This window comes from Propithecus coquereli, unplaced genomic scaffold (assembly GCF_000956105.1).
Source record: "Propithecus coquereli isolate 6110/MARCELLA unplaced genomic scaffold, Pcoq_1.0 Scaffold193, whole genome shotgun sequence".
NCBI classification, from domain to species: Eukaryota; Metazoa; Chordata; class Mammalia; order Primates; family Indriidae; genus Propithecus; species Propithecus coquereli.
The window spans coordinates 2,182,599-2,200,458 of record NW_012144190.1 but is presented as its reverse complement, the minus strand read 5'-3'; the positions used below and the strand labels follow the sequence as shown (position 1 = coordinate 2,200,458).

The 17,860-nt window shown below is 47.9% G+C and overlaps 2 protein-coding genes across 3 annotated transcripts in view; one reads left to right on the top strand and one right to left on the bottom strand.

Annotated features, from left to right (window-relative positions):
• Positions 1–436, bottom strand: part of VRK3 (vaccinia related kinase 3) — a 48,571-nt gene extending 48,135 nt beyond the window's left edge. The window contains exon 1 of one of the 2 annotated variants that reach the window (XM_012643107.1): positions 269–436. The gene's annotated coding sequence lies outside the window, so the exon portion shown is untranslated. The remainder of the gene's footprint in view (positions 1–268) is intronic. The other variant, XM_012643108.1, reaches the window with a different exon arrangement.
• A 2,678-nt stretch (positions 437–3,114) lies between these two features.
• ZNF473 (zinc finger protein 473) lies at positions 3,115–15,100 on the top strand. Its single transcript, XM_012643098.1, has 4 exons — positions 3,115–3,129; positions 9,406–9,532; positions 10,088–10,177; positions 12,922–15,100. Exons 1-4 carry the CDS (start codon positions 3,121–3,123, stop codon positions 15,057–15,059), a joined length of 2,364 nt encoding a protein of 787 aa, XP_012498552.1. The 5' UTR covers positions 3,115–3,120; the 3' UTR covers positions 15,060–15,100.
• The last annotated feature ends 2,760 nt before the right edge of the window (positions 15,101–17,860 follow it).

Here is a 17,860-nt window from a genome sequence, read left to right as displayed (position 1 = left end):
AGCCAAAAGTGCCTTACGACACGCAAGGGTTGGCGGTGATCCCATCAAACAGGAGCCGCTCTCGTCCCGATCCCCGCCCGCCGGGCCTCCGCCTCCCATAAAGGGTCGAACTGACGTCACAGGCACCACGGCCGAGCTGTGGCTACACACTGGGAGGCTCCCCACTGCTTCGCCTCGTCTTAGCCTCACCCCTGTACTTGAGGAGAGGGGTGGACTGCGGAGTTGCTGAAGCCAGACCCTTCAATCCTCCGCAGTTACCAAGACTTACCTTCACAGTTACCCCACAGAAACTTCCGCTGGGCGGAGCGCGCTGCGCGCGCATCCTGGCCCTAAGGCCGGACTCGCTCGCGCAGGCGCCGCTGACTTCCCTACTGCCCCTGGGCTATACCTAGCTGGGAACTCCATTTCCCAGACGCCTTCGCGGCAGACCAGTCCTCAGCCTAGGGACAGAGGGAGGGATTATTTCCTCATCAACCCCCCCATTCCCCTATTTGGAACACTTCATGGTTCTATTGCGCATGTGCCAATGTAGATCCAATCGGAATGAATTGCAAGGCATCTCTCCACCAATCAGAGGTTACTTATTACTTCTCTCTCCTCAACTCCGCCCCTTACTTTTACGCGTCTTCTCAAGACTCCAATGTCTTCATGTGTTTCTATGGCAACGGACTGTTGTCCCCTTCAGAAATGGAAAAGCCTCCCAGTATTCTAGGAAAGGCAGGAGAAGGCTGAGTAGATGGTCCTTTAACAGGGTAAAAGTTGGACTATAAAACCCTGAAGTAACCTCGTCCTGATTATGTTTCTACTCCATTTCCCTAACCCAGAGCGCTCCAGCGCTGTCTCTAAGGATGAAGCGGGTGGTTATGGGAAGGCAAGTGAAGTCGCCCGCACAGCCCTCTGGGAAATATAGTCCTGGCGCTGGCGCGGAGGATCCTGGGTGGAGTACCTCTGCGGTGTATCGCGCGGCACCGGAAGGTGCTGGGAGGAGGCGCGTGGGAAGGGAGTTGGATCTACGGCTCCTTCGCGGCTGGGTCGCGTCTGTTAACTCGTTCGACTACAACCTCGAGGTAGGAAGACGCTGGAGCTGGGGTCGCTGAGGACCCTGGAGGCTTTCGGGCTTGGTTCTTCCTGGGCGGGGTGACACAATACTAATGCGGAGACTTTGGCAGAGGGCGCGTAGGCTTGAGCGGTGGTTGTCTTAGTGGAGGCTGGAACCCTTGTTCACATCCCCGGTATGAAAACCGGTAAAGTGGGTTTCCAGTCCTCACTGGCAGTCCTGAGAGTAGAGATTCTGCTTTATTTTATTATTGGTTTTGTTATTAAAGGAGGCGGGGTGAGTTGCCTGAAGTGGGCGGATCTGGGATGATGAGTGGGTTCTTCAGAAGGCCGAAGATTTTTAACATTTACAGCATTTGAACGCTTTCTGTGTGCCAGGCGTCGTGCTGTACGCGCTTTCTCTCTTCTGACCTCCACAACGGCGCTGAGACATGAGTGCACGTCCTCGGTCTTATCGGATACCCTTGGCACCAGGATCATGTCGGGAATCAGAATTTTTCACATTTTAGAACATCTGTCACCTGGGTTAGTCTCACAAGTCAAGGCTTAACTAACTCTGTTGTGTGGAGAAACTCGTTGAGTAAACGTTAGCAATTATAGGTTTACCATATTCTCGTATCTGCAGTCACAAAATCTAGAAAGCTCTGAAGAGCAAATTTTTTTTCATAAATTTGGTATCCATACCTGACCTGAACTGCTACAGGGCATTTATAACCTTTAATGGCCTACCTAGAATGAATATTTATTTATTTGTTTATTTGTTTGAGACAAGGTCTCAGTCTTGTTGCCTGGGCTAGAGTGCAGTGGCATCAGCCTGGCTCACAGCAACCTCCTCCTGCCTCAGTCTCCTGAGTAGCTGAAACAACAGGCACGTGCTACCATGCCCAGCTAACTTTTCTGTTTTTTTTGTAGAGACAGAGTCTCACTATGTTGCCCAGGCTGGTCTCAAACTAAGGCCTCCCAAAATGTTGGGATTACGGGCATGACTCTAGAATGAATATTTATATCTTTCTCTGTAGAAGAATGTTAAAGTGTTCAATTAGGAAATGCTGCGTGTTCCACACCACACTGGGATTTTAATGAAATATGCTGTATATATTCTGCATCACCTTTTTAAAATCTGAAAATTTCTAAATTTTAAAGCATGTCTAGCCTCAGAGTTTTAAGAACTGCAGACCTGTGTTATTGTTAAGTCATCGTGCTGCTTCGTGACATGGAGTGAAAGCACTCCACAGATGTATGCTATTTGGAAAATACACAGTGAATACAAATGTGTAAAAAATCCTATGGTGTAACGTTTTGCAAATTATTGGTCATGAAAATAACTCAGTAGGCAGTGACCATAATTTTTTTAAACAAAGTAGAATAAAAGAGACTAGAAGACATCCCAGTACTATGTTGCAAGAGTAAGTATTGCTCGTGAAGCTTTTGTTTAGTTACCATATAGTCATGATATATTTTGTCTTCCTTACTGTGGGTCAAGGTTAAAAAATTAAGAAACATCGTTGTTACATAAGTAGCCAGTTTTGGAGGCAGACTCCCCTGGATTCACATCCTAGAGATGATAATGAGAAATCCCAGAAGCACTGTCCCGTTTATTCAGTTACAGAGACACATTCGTCCTGTCAACAAATACTTAAAAGGCAGCTACCATGCAGCAGGCACTGTGCTGGTGCTAAGACACAGCAGGGAACAAGATGAAAGGTCCCACTGAGCCAGTAGACTTTCATCACCAGATCTCCCAGACATGGGTTTGCCGATTGTGTTCAGTGGTGAGAATGGTTGCAGAGTTACTTTGTAGGATCTGAAGCACAATGGAAATGTGGGACTGGGGTAGTTTTAGTAAATACAGTTGTCCCTGTGATTCCTGCAGGGAGACACACTTTGGGACTTGTCTTCCTGCTTCTGCATATTTTCAGGGTTCATCCAGCATGGACAGGGAGTCAGCCACAGGAGGAAGGGAGACTTTCTCACAACTCCTTTGTCTTTCCTGCAGCCTTGCCAGCCAGAAACATGGAGGAGGAGCTTCAAGGAGGCCATTGGGACCCAGTTGACCCCCACGCTATGACTGAGGTGAGTTGAGGATCTCTCCATCTTAATTGATTACCCCTAAAGGCAGGAAAACTGCCCTTCCTTTGTTCTGGGTTTTCTGTCCCATGGTGGCTCCCGAGCAGTCTTTTTAGTATAAAACTCTCATGTTGTTGTCCTTTTGCTTGGTACCCTTCCAGGAATCTCCCTATTGTTTAGAGGATAAATTCTAGGTTTCTCAGCCCATTCCCACGTGATCTGGGTTTCGTCTACCTCCTCGGCATCTTCTACCATTTACCCAGACAACCAATACATTCCTTTGGCTTGGTGGTAAAATATTACACTGTATATTCCAGCTTCCTGGCCTTTGCTTCGCTGTACCCTCTGCTAGAATACCCTGCCCTCCTTTTCTGTCTGCTAATGTCTTAAAATAGCCTTCAAAACCCAGCTTAGTATCTCCCACCTCACTTTCCCAGGCAGAGTCAACTCTTACCTGCTGTGGCCTCCCATAGCACCCCTGTTGCCTCCATTGTAGTGCAAATCCACCTAGATTTGGTTATCTCTGTGCATATCAGTCAGCCCCACCAGAGTAGATGCTCCTCAAGGACAGGAACTGATTGGGATTCATCTCTGGGTACCCAAGGCCCAGCACACGCCTGGCACACAGGAAGCCTCGTGAGGTGTTTGTTGAGTGAATGAATGCATGAAACCATTTCTCTACCAAATAAGTATCTGCTGTCCTTAATGATCCAACTCGAAAGTCCTCCTCCAGTAGGCTTTCCCTATTCCCAGGGCAACATCCTCCCTCCCTCCCCAGCCCACACAGCCCCTGTTACCTCCCTCTGTCACAGCCCCCCTGTCTCATGCTCAGTGTCGGCATCCCGTGTGTCTCCATCAGGCCAGGAGCTCCTCAAGGTCGGGAACCAAGTCTGATACACGTCTGTGTCTCTGGCACCCACACCGTGGTCTGGCATATAGGAGAAATGATTGTCGAGTGCATGCTCTGACCTTGTTACTCTCTGTATAAAACTCGTCTGTGGCTCCACAGTGCCTCGGGGATCAAGTTTGCACTCCTTTCTCCCGCCATATCCCAATCACTGTGGCCATGACCATGACCAGAGGCCATGCGCAGCACAGTCCGGGAGTCTGAGGAAAGGAAGCCCTCAGGGCCCTCTGTGGTCTGGTTCCTGCTGAAGAAAACCTCTTTGGCTCATCCTTCTCAACATGGATGACAGCAACAATTTCAGCTATAAGTACCAACATAAATAGTCAGCAGACTGCATAGATCTCATAACTGAAAGTCCATAGGTGGGGCTGGCTTATCTGCTAGTGTGATCGGGACTCAGTTTATTGTCCCCATCTCTCAGCCCCAACTAGTATTGGCTCCATCCTTGATGAGCTCCTTCCCTTATCCCAAAACAGCTACCAGGACTACATGATTCCTTGCCTCATTCAACAAATATTTATTGTGTGCCTACTATATATGGGCTTTGTTCTGGGGGCTGGAGTAGGGAACCAACATATGTGGCCCCTGCCTTTATGAAGCTCACATGTTATTGGGAGTGACACTGTATTAGTTTGCTAGAGCTGTCGTAGCAATGCACTATAATCTGGGTGGCTTGGACAACAAAAATTTATTGTTCACAGTACTGGAGGCCAGAAGTCTGAGATCAAGCTGTCGGCAGGGCTGGTTCCTTCTGAGGGGCCGTGAAGGAGAATCTGTTCCCTGCCTCCTCCTGGGTTCTGGTGGTTTGCTGGTGATACGTGGTGTTCCTTGACTTGTAGAAGCATCACCCTGATCTCTGCCTTTGCCTTAACATGGTGTTCTTTCTGTATCTTCACATCAGTCTTTCCTCAGCATGTATCTGTCTCTGTGTCCCAGTTTCCCCTTTTTATAAGAGCATCGGTCATGGATTAGGGCCAACACTAATGGCCTCATCTTGGTCACCTCTGTAAAGACTCTATTTCTAAATAAGGGCACATGCTGGGGTACTGGGGGTTAGGACTTCATCGTATCTTTTTAGGGTTACAATTCAACCCATAATAAACAGTAATACACATAAGTAAATCACATAGGATGCAGACGGTATTAAGAACTGTGGAGAAAATAAAGCAGGGAAGGGGATAGGAGGGCCAGGGCAGGTTTACTGCTTTATACAGAGGGGTCAGAGAAGGCTTCATTGGAGAAGAGGCGTTTGAGCAGTGAACCAGGGAGACACTCTTGAACTCTGAGGGGGAGTAGGCAGGTGTGTTTGGGGAACAGCAAGGAAGCCAGTATGGCGGAAACAGTGGACAAGCAGGGAGGGGAGGAGGTGAGGCCTAGGGGATAGCTAGGGCCAGATCCTCAGGGCCCCGGAGACCATTGCATGGCCTCTGTCTTTAAATCTGAGTGAGTGGGGCGGGGGGCATTGGAGGATTTGGAGCAGAGGAGGGGCAGGATGTGCTATACATAGAAAGAGGACCCCCTGTCTTCTCTAGCTAACTCCTGCCTGACATCACCATTTGGATGACTGTGTTAGTAGTGTCTTATTGCTGCTGTAACAAATTACCACAAACTTGGTGGCTTAGAAGCAACACAGATTTATTCTCTTACAGTTTTTGAAGTTGGAAGCCCAGAATTAGTTTTGATGAGCCTCAAAACAAGGTGTCAGGAGGGCTGGGTCCTTCTGGAAACTCTAGGGGAGAATCTGTTCCTTGTCTCTCCCAGCTTCTGGAGGCCGCTTGTATTCATTGGCTCCTGGCTCCATCATTCCAATCTCTGTTTCTGTCATAGCATTGCCTTCTCCCACCTGTGACTCCCTGTCTCCCTCTTATAAGGACTGTTGACATTTAGGGCCAGCCTAGATAGTGCATGATCATTTCCCCATCTCAAGATCCTTACTCACACCTGCAAAGTCCCTTTTGCCATATAAGGTAACATTCGTGGTGATTAGGATGTGGACATCTTCGTGGGGGCTGGGGGAATTTCTTAGCCTACTGAAATCTAAAGGATATCTCAAACTTTACATATCCCAAACCAGACTCAGACTTTCTGCCCTGAAAGCTGCTTCTGCCACATTTCAGTAAGTGGCAACTCTGTTCTTCCAGCTGCTCAGGCTAAAAACTTAGAGACATCCTGTGCTGCTCTCCGTCTTTCACACCCTGCATGTACCTGTCGGGAAGTCTCGTCAGCACCAGCATCAGACTATCGAATCTCTCACCGCTTCTCACTCCCTCCGCTCTTGCCATCATTTCTCACCCAGATCACCGAATTGGCCTTCCTCCTCGACTCCCTGCTTCTGCCCTTCCCACCTTCCGTCTTTCTCCACAAAGCAGCCAGAGGAGGATCCTGGTTGGTATATGCTTAATTTTTTAGAAAATCTTTTTGTCGTAAAACAAAGCACAGAAGGAGAAACCAACGTGCATCAAATATATGACCTAATGAAGACAAATAACCACTTTGTTCTAGAATGAGAACTTTTTTTGCCACTCACTCCAGAAGTCCTTTGTGGACCCCATCAGAGCCTCCCCCGATCCCTCATAAGGGATGATTTTTATATTTATTACTTCCCTATGGGTTTTTTAAATAATAGTTTTATTACCCAAATGCATGTCCCCATTGCCGCCTCTTTTTTAAAAAATGTTTTTTGTAACTCTTTCTAGATTCCTCCTCCATCCCCTTCTGTTCTTAACTGCTTGTCCTTTGAAGAACCAGGGCGGTTTGACCCATAGAATTTCTCTCAGTCCATTTTCGTCAGTTCCATCCTCCTGGTGCAGTTCAGTTTGTTCCCAGTTGGCAGCTGGATCCAGAGGCTTGATCAGACTTAGGGCCAATCCTTTTGCCAAGACTTGAAGGAGTCCCAGAATGTCTGGTTCTCCATGTGTGTTATCCTGGCAGATGCCGATGTTTACTGCCTTATCATCTGTTCATTCACTAGGGGTTGCAAAATGGCGCCGTTCTAGTGCCATCATTTCTTTTCATTTATCAGTTGGAACGCTTTTTAAAAAAGATGTCTCCCCTCGTCTGCTATTTGGCTGTGCAGTGGTATTCTTCATATGGGACAGGTGGGATAAATGCTTGACTCTTTCCTTTTGTATTTCAGTTTCCAGTATAAGGAGTTGGTTTCTGACTGTCATCCTTCGAAGATGACCAGTTCTTGTGTGTGTGTGTGTGTGTGTGTGTGTGTGTGTGTGTGTGTATGTTGGTTGATATTCTTAGAGTTTACAAAGCATTTTCATAAATGTCAATGTGACATGCCCAGACTAAATCCATGAGGACAGGAACGGGCTGCCTCCTTCTCTCCTGCATCCTGTGCCTGTTCAGGGGCCAGCTCATAGTAGCTGCTCCGTCATCATTGGACAAATGGGTGGACAACAGACGCCACTTGCTCAGCAGCTTCCTAGTGGGTTGGGTCCCTGCTGAGCACTGTACGGGTATCAGCTCACTTCCTCCTCACAGCAGCCTTAGTTTAGAGATGAGGAATAACAAGGCCTCACAGCTAACAGATGCAGAATCTGAACTGGGGTCCCTCTGACTCCAAAGCCACGCCCCTAACTGGTCGGCTTGCTGGGGGTCTCATAGCAGATCGTGGGTTGCGCTCCTTTACCACCTACTTACTGTGCTGTGGTTTGAACGTTTATCTCCTCAGAAACTCATGTCAAAACTCAATTCCTGATGTAACAGTATTAAGAGGTGGGACCTTTAAGAGGTAATGGATTATCACAGGAGTTGGTTACTTAGCACGAGAATGAATCTGTTACAACAGCCAGTTTGGCATGCTCTCGCCCCCTCATTATGTGACACCCTGTGCTACCTTAGGACTCTGCAGAGTCCCCACCACCAAGAAGGCCCTCACCAGATGCAGTCCTTCGGCCTTGGACTTTCCGGCTTCCAGAACTGTAGGAAATAAATTTCTTTTCTTTATAAATTACCCAGTCTCAGGTATTCTGTTATAGCAGCAGCAAAGGGACTAATACACAGTGTGACTTTGGGCGAGTGACTTTGATTCTCTGGGTCTCAGTCTTATCTTCTGTAAATCAGGGATAATCTTGCCTCAAAGAGAAGTCAGGCAGTTCAGTGACTCACTGCACCTACAGAGTTGAGTCCATGCCCAGCATAAAGGAAGGTCTTGATCAAAGGAGGGCCTTTGTAGTCGGGCACCTGGAGGGTTGGGACGGACAGCGTAAGCTGGAATGAAATGAAATAGGGCTCACGAGGGGCACGCAACTTACTTACCAACAGTCAACCGCAGGGGAAGGTAGAGGGGCCAAGCCTCGAATCCAGACTAGAGAGTTGGTTTCCATTCTTCTCTAAAACGTGCCTGTGTGTGTGCACGTGAGTGTGTACCTATGTATATGTTTTGGGGGGCGGGGGGTCCGGATGTGACACACCAGAAAGTCACAGTTTCACCTAGAGATAGAGTGTGTGGGAGCAGGCTGTCATTACTTCTTGAGTATTTGAATTTTTATTCTAAACACCTATTAACTATGAAGTTTTCAAATGAAGAAAGATGGCATCACTAAAAATTGGACGGCTGGACATGAGCCTTAAGTAGTCACGTGGCCTGAAGTGGACCTGGCACCACCTGTAAGGGGGTCTTGCCCCCAAAAGCTGTACCGACTCTAGTCAGGCCTCTGCTCTACTAACCAGTTTATGGAAAATGCAGGGGCCAGAGGAACAGCCGGGTGACACCATGAGGAAGCAGTCTGCCACATCCAGAATGTGGGACCTTAAATCAGGCACCTGTACTGCGTGTAAAGAGGGCACAGGAGTACAGCTACAGATTAAAAACCTTGAGAGTCGTATCAGCCAAAGGCAGGGTATGGGTCTCCTCGGATTCTGAATCAAACAAACTAGCTACAAAAACACAGCATTGAGATGTCAGACAAATCTGTGTGCAGACTTTGAACATGGTCTGGGTATTCAGTGTTATTAAGGAGTTACTGTTCATACTGAAGTAGTCACAGGTGAAAGCAGATGATCCCTGGGTGATGGGTCCATAGGAGTTAGTTACATGCATTTCTCTACTTGTACATGTGTTTGAAAATTTCCATGATAAGTATAACTTAAAATCTCGAATGAACACACATACACAAAAAAGCAAAAGCAAGAAATACATGGATTTTAGGATCAGGCATACCTGGATTTAATTGCTACCTGTGTGACTGTGAGTTGATTTGTTTCCTTACCTACACAATATGGAGGTTTCCAATTTCTTCCATCTCAAGGTTCTTCCTGTGAGGCTGAGAACAGGATGGTTTTTGCCAAAAGCCTAGAAAATCGCGGGCTGGGATTACTTTGAGTGAGCTCCCCCGGGTGACCAGCATTGTGTTGTGTTTTAGGAATTTGTGACCCTCAAGGACGTGGCCATGGACTTCACCTTGGAAGGTTTGGAGGAGCTGGGGCTGGACCGGGGGGCCCTGTTCTGGGACACAGCACTGGACAACTACCAGGATGTCTTCCTGCAGAGTGAGTGCTGCCCATCCCAGGGCCCCAGTCGCTGCCCTGCTTGGTGATCACTTACGCTTCCCATCACCCATAGGATGAAATCTCAGCTCCTAAGCTGCTTAGAATCAGCATGACCTCGCCCAGCAGTTCTCAGCTGGCTAAGGGGACATTGGCAATGTCTAGAGACATTATTGATTGTCACTACCTGGGAAGAAGGTACGTGGAATGAAGTCCAGGGAAGCCAGACACAAGTTTCTCTCTGTAGAATCACGTGGGATGAACTTAATTTCCCTGGCAGTGAGGTGTGACAGCATGTGAAACGCTGTCCACCAGGGAAGCTCGTAAGAGTTCAGTGCCAGGATTTTAACTGGGAGCTGGTCACATGGCCCCTCTTGCCTGGCATGTACCAAAATTCTAGACTCTCAGAAGGGAAGCAGATGCTCAGTGTAAACCAGTGTTTGTGCAGTTTAGGCCCAGTGAGCCCCTCTCATCAGTTCTGGTGATGCTGGGCACCCTTCTGAAATCCAGCCTTGCCAGCAGGCCTGATTGGATGACAGTGCTCTTCTCTCCTTGCAGACCCCCTAAGCCCCAACCTGACCTCCCACCTGGATGGCACGGGAGAGGTGGAGGCCCTGGTGAGAGGAAGCCCAGAAGCAGCGGGCCCTGGTGAGTGAATGGAATGGGGGGACCCTTGCGTTTACCCTTTGTCCTCAGGACCTCCGTCCAAAGGCTGTGGCCAGTCCCCCAGAAGATCTACCCAGATGTCCCCATGCCTGGCTTCTGGGCTTCACTGCCATTTGCTGGCTTCCATCCCCTTGTCCCGGGGGCTCGGTGTGGATCGGGATATTTGGATGGACCCTCACTCTGGCATGTCACCATGTCTTCATCTACCTGGGCGTTCAGCACAGGGCTGTCTTGTGTCTCCTCTTTCCTTCTGGATTCAGCAATGGGAGGCCTTCACTCCCTGAGTCGGTCTTTCTGCCTTCCAGCCTTGTGCTCCCTGAGCATGTGTACCGACCCCCTGTCTACCCCTTTTACCCCCTTTGTATAGGCCAGGGCACAGCATATGGCCACATCTGGTAGTAGCTCAAGTCCAGGCCTGAATGCCACCAAGAGCATCCACTCTGCCATCTCCTAGGCCAGGGTTCCTCTGGGTGGATGAGGTTAGGCAATGAGTATTCCCAGGGTATTCCCCAAGTGGGAGAAAGCAGCGGCAGGTGCCTTACCTGGGCATCGGAACCTTCTCTCGTTGTTATTTTATCTACATGGGAAGAAGGGCCCTGAATCAGAGACCACAGGAGTCTTAGGCTGCACCCCAGTCAGTGAGTCTGCAGCTCCCTTCTTGGCTCAGCGCCCATGAGCTCATGAATGTGGGCCCTCTGCAGCCTCCTCTTCAGCACACCAGTGTTCCATGTAGGTGACTAACCCAGGCACAGGCTCTTGCAACGTCTGTTTTCTGTTTTTGCCACCTATTGGCTATTTCCAAACAGGCAGCCATGCCTTTACTAACCTCCAATAGTAACACTTGTGTTGCTTTGTTTTCATTTTTGTCTTTCCTCCTTTAACAGTGCACCCCTCTAGGCAGTAGAGCTTAGCTGATTCATCCTGTATTCCCCAGTACTAACACCGTGTTGTGTATGTAAGAGGTGCCTGTTACGATAGAATGTTAACCTATCAGATTGAGTTGTCAGTTGAAGAGCTATTATCTTGGAGAAAATTTTTCTTTTTGGGTTGAATACCTACAGTCCTATTAAGTTAGAAAAGTTAAACATCTGACAAGCTAGCTGGGGAAAAAAAGTATTCTTAACATGTAAAATCATCAGCCAACAAATAATTTTGAGTACCTACTTTGCTCGCTTTGGGCTGGATTCTGGTACATGTGTTAACACCTTAAGCATACACACATGTGCACACATGTGTACACACACGTCTGTCAGTGCATTCCAGGCAGGGGGAGCAGCATGAGCAAAGGTGTGGTCAGGAGAATGAGCCAGAGATTGTGGGACACAAGAGCAGAGGCAAGAGTGACGTGGTTTTGGAAGGCAAGTTTCAACTGCGGGCTGAGAGAAATTAAGCCAGTGAGCCAGTAAATCTCAGGAAAAGAAACAGGCTTGAAAAGATGTGATGATGGTGCAAGATGGAGGAGAGGAGGTGGGGAGACTGGAGGACGGGTAGAGCAGCGAAGTTCATGCTTTACGAAGGATCCCAGAGAGCACACGGCTTGGTTATTGAGGGTGTGGGGTCAGACGGGTTCAGATCCTCGCTCCACTGCTCTTGGCTGTAAGAAGGGAGAAGTGTACTCACCTTACAGGGGGCTGTGGGGAGTAACTGAGGCACTTCTGCCCGAGAGCAAGTGTGCCATAAGTGGGAGTTACTCTGTCCCGTGAGCCTTTTCTGTGTGGCAGGCCTGGCCCACTGGCACTGAAGACAGATAAGCAACGAAGGGTCCCCATCAAAGAGCTTGCTTTCTGGTCAGGGGTCAGACCCACTCATAACCAGTTACAGTAAAGAAAAGTAAGTGCTTGGCCGTTGTTCAGAGACTACAAGGCAGGGCACTTAAAGCAGAACAGGGTGTGGGGTTGTCAGAGAAGGCTTTCCAAGGAGGGCGATACTCAAGCTCAGTGTTAAATGACATAGAGGAGTTAGCTCGGGAAGTGTAGTCCAGCATGAGGGACCAGTCAAGGCACAGGCGAGAAAGTCTGGTAGATTCAGGGAATCACAGGAGTTCTGTGTGGCCAGCACAAAGAACGCTGGGCTAATACAGTCGCATTTCTCTTCTGCAAGCAAGAAGCCATGGGAGGGTTAAATCAGGGGAGTGATGTAGTCGGATCTGTTTATTATAAAGCCCTTCAGGATTAATGTGGAAGACTGGAAAGAGAAAGGAGAGGCCAACAAGGAGCCTGGGGTCAGATGGAGTCGGTAGAGAGAAGAGGAAGGTAGTTGAGGCATTTCGAAGGAGACCAGACAGGAAGTAATGCCTGAGTTGGGAAGGGGGGGAGGTTTACTACTAGGGTTCTGGCATGGAGGACCGGATGGGTGGTGGTGGGGTCTTCCAAGATGGAGGATGCAGCATATGAGGAGCAAGATTTTGGTGACAGTGCAGGGTAGAGTGCAGGGGAGAAGGAGGTGAGTCTGGGAGACTTTTTCGGGAACTTTGTCAGGTAGGTGTGAGGGTGATGGTAGAGGTTTTTGTGCCCTGTCGAACTCCTGTGGTTTCCCAGTTCCCCTCCTGGGAGTGGGTTCTCTGTTTCCCGTGATGCCAGTTCCAGACAGGTCACTGCTTTGGGGCCCTTGACAGACAGGCTGGACTCAAGATCCACCACTCCCATTCCCTCTTGTCTGTGTTCTCACCCCACAGCTCCTGTCTTTCCTCTTTTGGGAACAGGAGACATTTGTACTTTCTCTTTCAGACATGGTTGAGACCAAGAACTCTCCTCTGCAGCACGATTTCTTGGAAGAAGGACTCTACCAGGAGATTATGGAGACGTTGTCCAAGGATGGCCTTTGGAACTCCAATTTTGGAGAAGATTGTATAGGCGAGAGCTGGTTAGACAGTTTGCTGGGAGATCCAGAAAGTCCCCTGAGGTCTGACGTTATCACCAACAAGGGAAGTCCCACAGAATGCAAGAGTCCCGAATTCAAGAGAGGCCTCAGTCCTGCGTCCCTGTTTTCCACAGGAGAGAACTCTGTGGTGCATGATCTTCCTGAAAAGAGCCTCACACCAGCTAAGTCTAAGGAATATATGAGTAACTTTGGCTACTGCTCAGACCAGAGCCAGCAAGATTCTGTCCAGGGAGGGGAGAAACCGTATATGTGTAGCGAATGTGGGGAAAGTTTCAGCCAGAGTTACCATCTTACCCAGCACTGGATTCTTCATGCTGGGGAGCAGCCTGCTGTGCGTCAGGAGTGTGAGCGAGGTTTCAACCAGAGTTCTTGCCTTTTTGTGTATCTGATGACTCCCATTGGCTACAAATCATTTGTGTGTAATGAATGTGGGAAAACTTTTAGTCAGAATACTCACCTTCTACGGCATCAGAAAACTCACACTGTAAGAAAACCACGTAAGAATCAAGGTGGTGACCAGTCCAGTCATGGCCCACGGCCCGTTAAGCCTAAGAAAACTTACATAGGTGGTAGGTTCTTTAAATGTAATGAATGTGGCAAGGCTTTCAACCGGACCTTTCATCTCACTCAGCACCAGAAGACCCACGCTGGGAAACGCTATGAATGTGCCAAATGCCAGGCGACCTTCAACTTGAGGAAACATTTCATCCGACATGAGAAAACTCATGCTGTTGAAACTACCTCCGAGTGTCAGGAGTGTGGGAAGGCCTTCAGGCGGAGTTCCCTGCTCGTCGAGCACCAGGCTGTTCATACTGGAGAGAAACCCTATAAGTGCAATGAATGTGGCAAACCCTTCAGCCATACCTCTACCCTGAAGATCCATCAGAGGGTTCACAGTGGAGAGAAGCCTTACAAATGTGGTGAGTGTGGGAAAACCTTCTGCCGAAACACTCACCTTAGTGAACATCAGCGAATTCATACAGGCCACCGACCCCACAGATGTCAGGAATGTGTCAAGTGTTTTGACCGGCCCTCACGCCTGATTCGACATCAGTCCATTCACACCACAGAAAAGCCCTACAGCTGTGCTGAATGCAAGAAGACCTTTAGCGATAATGAACACCTTGTGCAACACCAGAAAATCCACACCATCGAAACCCCCTATGAATGTCAGGAGTGTGGAGAACGCTTCACTTGCAGCTCAACCCTGAATTACCACGAGAGTGTTCACACCAGAGAAAAACAAGGATTTGATGTGAGCAGGAAGATCTTGGATCAGAACCCGGAACAGGGAGAGCATCTAAGGCTTGGTGAGAAGTGCTTTAAGTGTAACAAATGTGAGAAAACCTTTAGCCAAAGTGCATGCATCTCAGAGCATCTGTTAGTTCACACTGGACAGAAACCCTTTAAATGTAACAAGTGTGACAGAGTCTTCACCCACAGCAATTACCTTATTCAGCACCAGAGAACTCATGCTAGAAAGAAGCCCCTTGAGTGTAAAGAATGTGGGAAGACATTCCGCCAGAGCTCATGCCTATCTAAGCATCACAGAGTTCACACGGGGGAGAAGCCCTACGAATGTGGCGACTGTGGGAAAGCCTTTAACCTAGGCGCTAAACTCATCCGCCACCGGCGAGTTCACACTGGAGAAAAGCCTTATGTTTGTCAGGAATGTGGGAAAGGCTTCAGCCAGAGCTCATGCCTTGTTACTCACCAGAGAGTTCATACCGGGGAGAAGCCCTATGTGTGTAGCATATGTGGGAAAGCCTTTGCCCAGAAAGCAAATCTAACACAGCATGAGAGAATTCACACGGGGGAGAAGCCTTACACCTGCAATGTGTGTGGCAAAGCCTTTGGCCTCAGCGCCCATCTCAGTCAGCACCAGAGAAGTCACACCCAGGAGAAACCTTATCAATGTCCACATTGTCAGAAAGCCTTTGGGTGCTGCTCAAGTCTCAGACGCCATCAGCGAGTACACAGGTAACAAGCAGCTACGCTGCCTGCTGCCACTGGGTGGCAGCAGAGTCCCAGACATCTGAGACCATGTTCATCTGACATCAAAAGTCGAAACCATCACATTGCAAGCTCCCTCCAAATAAATCTCTTTATTAATAAAGATTGATTAGAAAGTTTGCACACATCAGTGTCATTAAAATAATAAAAACAAAAATTGAGAAGCTGTACAACAGTGGGATTTAGAGGTAGACGCTGGAGCCAGTCTGCCTGAGTTAAATCCCACCTCTGCTGTCTACTACCTAAGTGACCTTGCGAAAGTTGTAAAATCTCTCGGGACCTCCGTGTCCTCATCTGTAAAACGGGCATGATAAAATTTACTACCTCAGAGGGCTGTTGTGAGGATTAAACAACTGTGAAGCACTTAGAACTCATACCCAGCATATTAAGTACTTATCTAGTGTAAGCTGCAAATATATGTCAGCTCTAATACAAATATACTCTTTTATATTAAAAGAAGAAAAGAATTAGTAACTTGTCTCTGTTTACTGCAGTTAATGTTCTTACAATGTTACTGCTTTTAATTAAAATTTTACTTTTAAAAAGTTTCTAACATCTTACTCTTTTAAGATGTCTGGTCTTTTCTGGCCTTCCATTTCTCTGCTCTGTCATAGTTTTTTCTTAACTGAAAGAAAGCCAAGAAGAGCATGTAAACACCTAACCTGAGCTAAAACTTTCCACTCCCAACCTCCCAAGCCTGTCACTCAAAGGACTCCCCTTCCCACATGCTGCCTCATCCCATAATCCTCCTCCATTAAAAGTGGTTAGTTATACCATGCGAGACCAAATTTGCCGTGGAAGTTAATGATAACTGAAAACAGCTGGATTCGGTCAGGAAGGCTGCATTGATCAAGATGTTGCCACACACGAAACACATAGGGAAGACGTGCCGGGGGAGGGGCGTGAAAATTGTGTTGTGCAGAAGTGGTTGCTGCAATGTTTGTCGTGCACCATTTTTCCTACTCACCAGGCAATTTGCTAGGCTCTGGTGAGTAAAACCAATACAATAAGCCCTGCCCCTGCTCTGAAGCTTCTGGAATCAGAAAGGGAAATGAATCGCCCCATTTTCATGGAAGATTGCTGTTAGTTGACAAGTGACATCTTAAAAATGCCACATTGCCTCATGTCAGGAAATTGTGGGACCACCAAGAATTGCTGGAGAGCCCAAAGAGATGGAAACACACGACAGGCTCCCTCTTGACAGTGCCGTGTCAGCTCTGGGATTTTGTGCCCCACCCACCAAGTGGCCCAGTCGCATGTTTGCTGAGGCATGACAGAACCTTAGGAAAACGTTGGGCCCTCATACTTGCAATACCTTTCGTATTTTCAGTGCTTAAAATAGTTTGAGTTTGGGGGTCATTGCTCTGTACCCTTGGACTGTGAACCTCGCACCTTGAGTTCTGTTGGTTTTGTACTTGAAACTGGGAACCTTCTTTTGGCTGACCATTGGGCCCACACCACAATGGGGCACATACTGTTTTTCTTTTTTTCTATTCTTTTTCAGCATCAGAACCTCCTAGACATACTGTTTTTCAAATGGCCAAAACATTTAACTCCCTGCACATAGACTCTGCCCTCTGCACCTCCGTCTGGTCTAGGAGGTGAGCATGTTATATACGAAAGGGGTGTACAAAGTACTGCAGGGCAGGAAAGCAATTGATACGTGTGTTCATTGAGAGTTTTTACACCAATGATAGAGACTGCAGGCTCCCTGGAAATTTGGTAGCCTTTGGTATTGAGGGGGGCAATCTCTGTAATTATCTGTTGCTATGGGTCAGGGTAGAAATGTCTTTCATATGTGCATGTTGGTTGGTTCTCTGATTAAAATTCTGAATCTGAAACTGTTGGTTGCTTCTCTCAGCCTGGTGCCACACACCCAGCCAGATGCCAGGCATCAGAGTTCCTGCCTGGCAGGCGCTCACGTTCTTGTGGGGGAGGGCTCAGGATGGTGAGTGTTGCCCAGTCAGAGGAAGCAGCTGAGTGTGTTTTCCCATAGACTAGGCAGGGTACAGACCTCTGGGGAAGCACACAATTTCAGCTGGTCCTCGGATGTGTCACCAGACAATGCTTTTCAATTCTGCGTAAGCCGAAGTAACCAAGGAGAGAGCACAGGCAGCATGAACTTCACGCCTCTAATTACAGACAGGCCTCGGGCTCAGGTAATATTTTTAATTAGCATTCAGTAATATGTACATTTTACTCTCTTGGTATTTAATTCCTTCCCTCCTTTTTCCCTTCAGTGACAAGAATACTAGTTTCCTGCTCATAGTAGTGGGAGAAAGTCCTCTTTATATTGACTTAAGTTTTGTTTTGTTTTTTTGTAAAAAGGTAAGCTGATTTAAAGGAGAATACTGGTGGTGCACATCTATGGCAAAAAGTTGACAGTGGAATGTGACTGAATGAAGTTAGGGGGAGACAGTTAACTAAGGCCTAGCACCCCTCTTAATGGCGTATCCTATCAGGATGAATGAGATGGTGCCATGGCAACAGATTTCGGTATCAAATCTCAGTGGCTGAACAGATGTTTATTTCTCTCATACCACATGTCCACTGTGGGTTGGTAGGGTTGTGGGGAATCTGCTCTATCTACTCAGGAGACCAGAGTGGCAAACGCCACACCATTTGGAACATGTGCAAGTGCTGCATGTCACTTCCATTCATGTTCCCTTGGTCAGAACCAGTCACACTGGCCCAATTGCAGAAGGGCTAGAAAGTGTCATCTCTGGGCCCAAGAGAGAGGAACTGAATGTCGGTAGGCCCAGTAATGTCTAG

Bases quoted from the DNA above. Each gene is read 5' to 3' on its own strand.
- ZNF473 (XM_012643098.1), top strand. The intron at 9,533-10,087 runs GTGAGTGCTGCC...CTCTCCTTGCAG, and splicing joins CCAGGATGTCTTCCTGCAGA to ACCCCCTAAGCCCCAACCTG. The intron at 10,178-12,921 runs GTGAGTGAATGG...TTTCTCTTTCAG, and splicing joins CCCAGAAGCAGCGGGCCCTG to ACATGGTTGAGACCAAGAAC.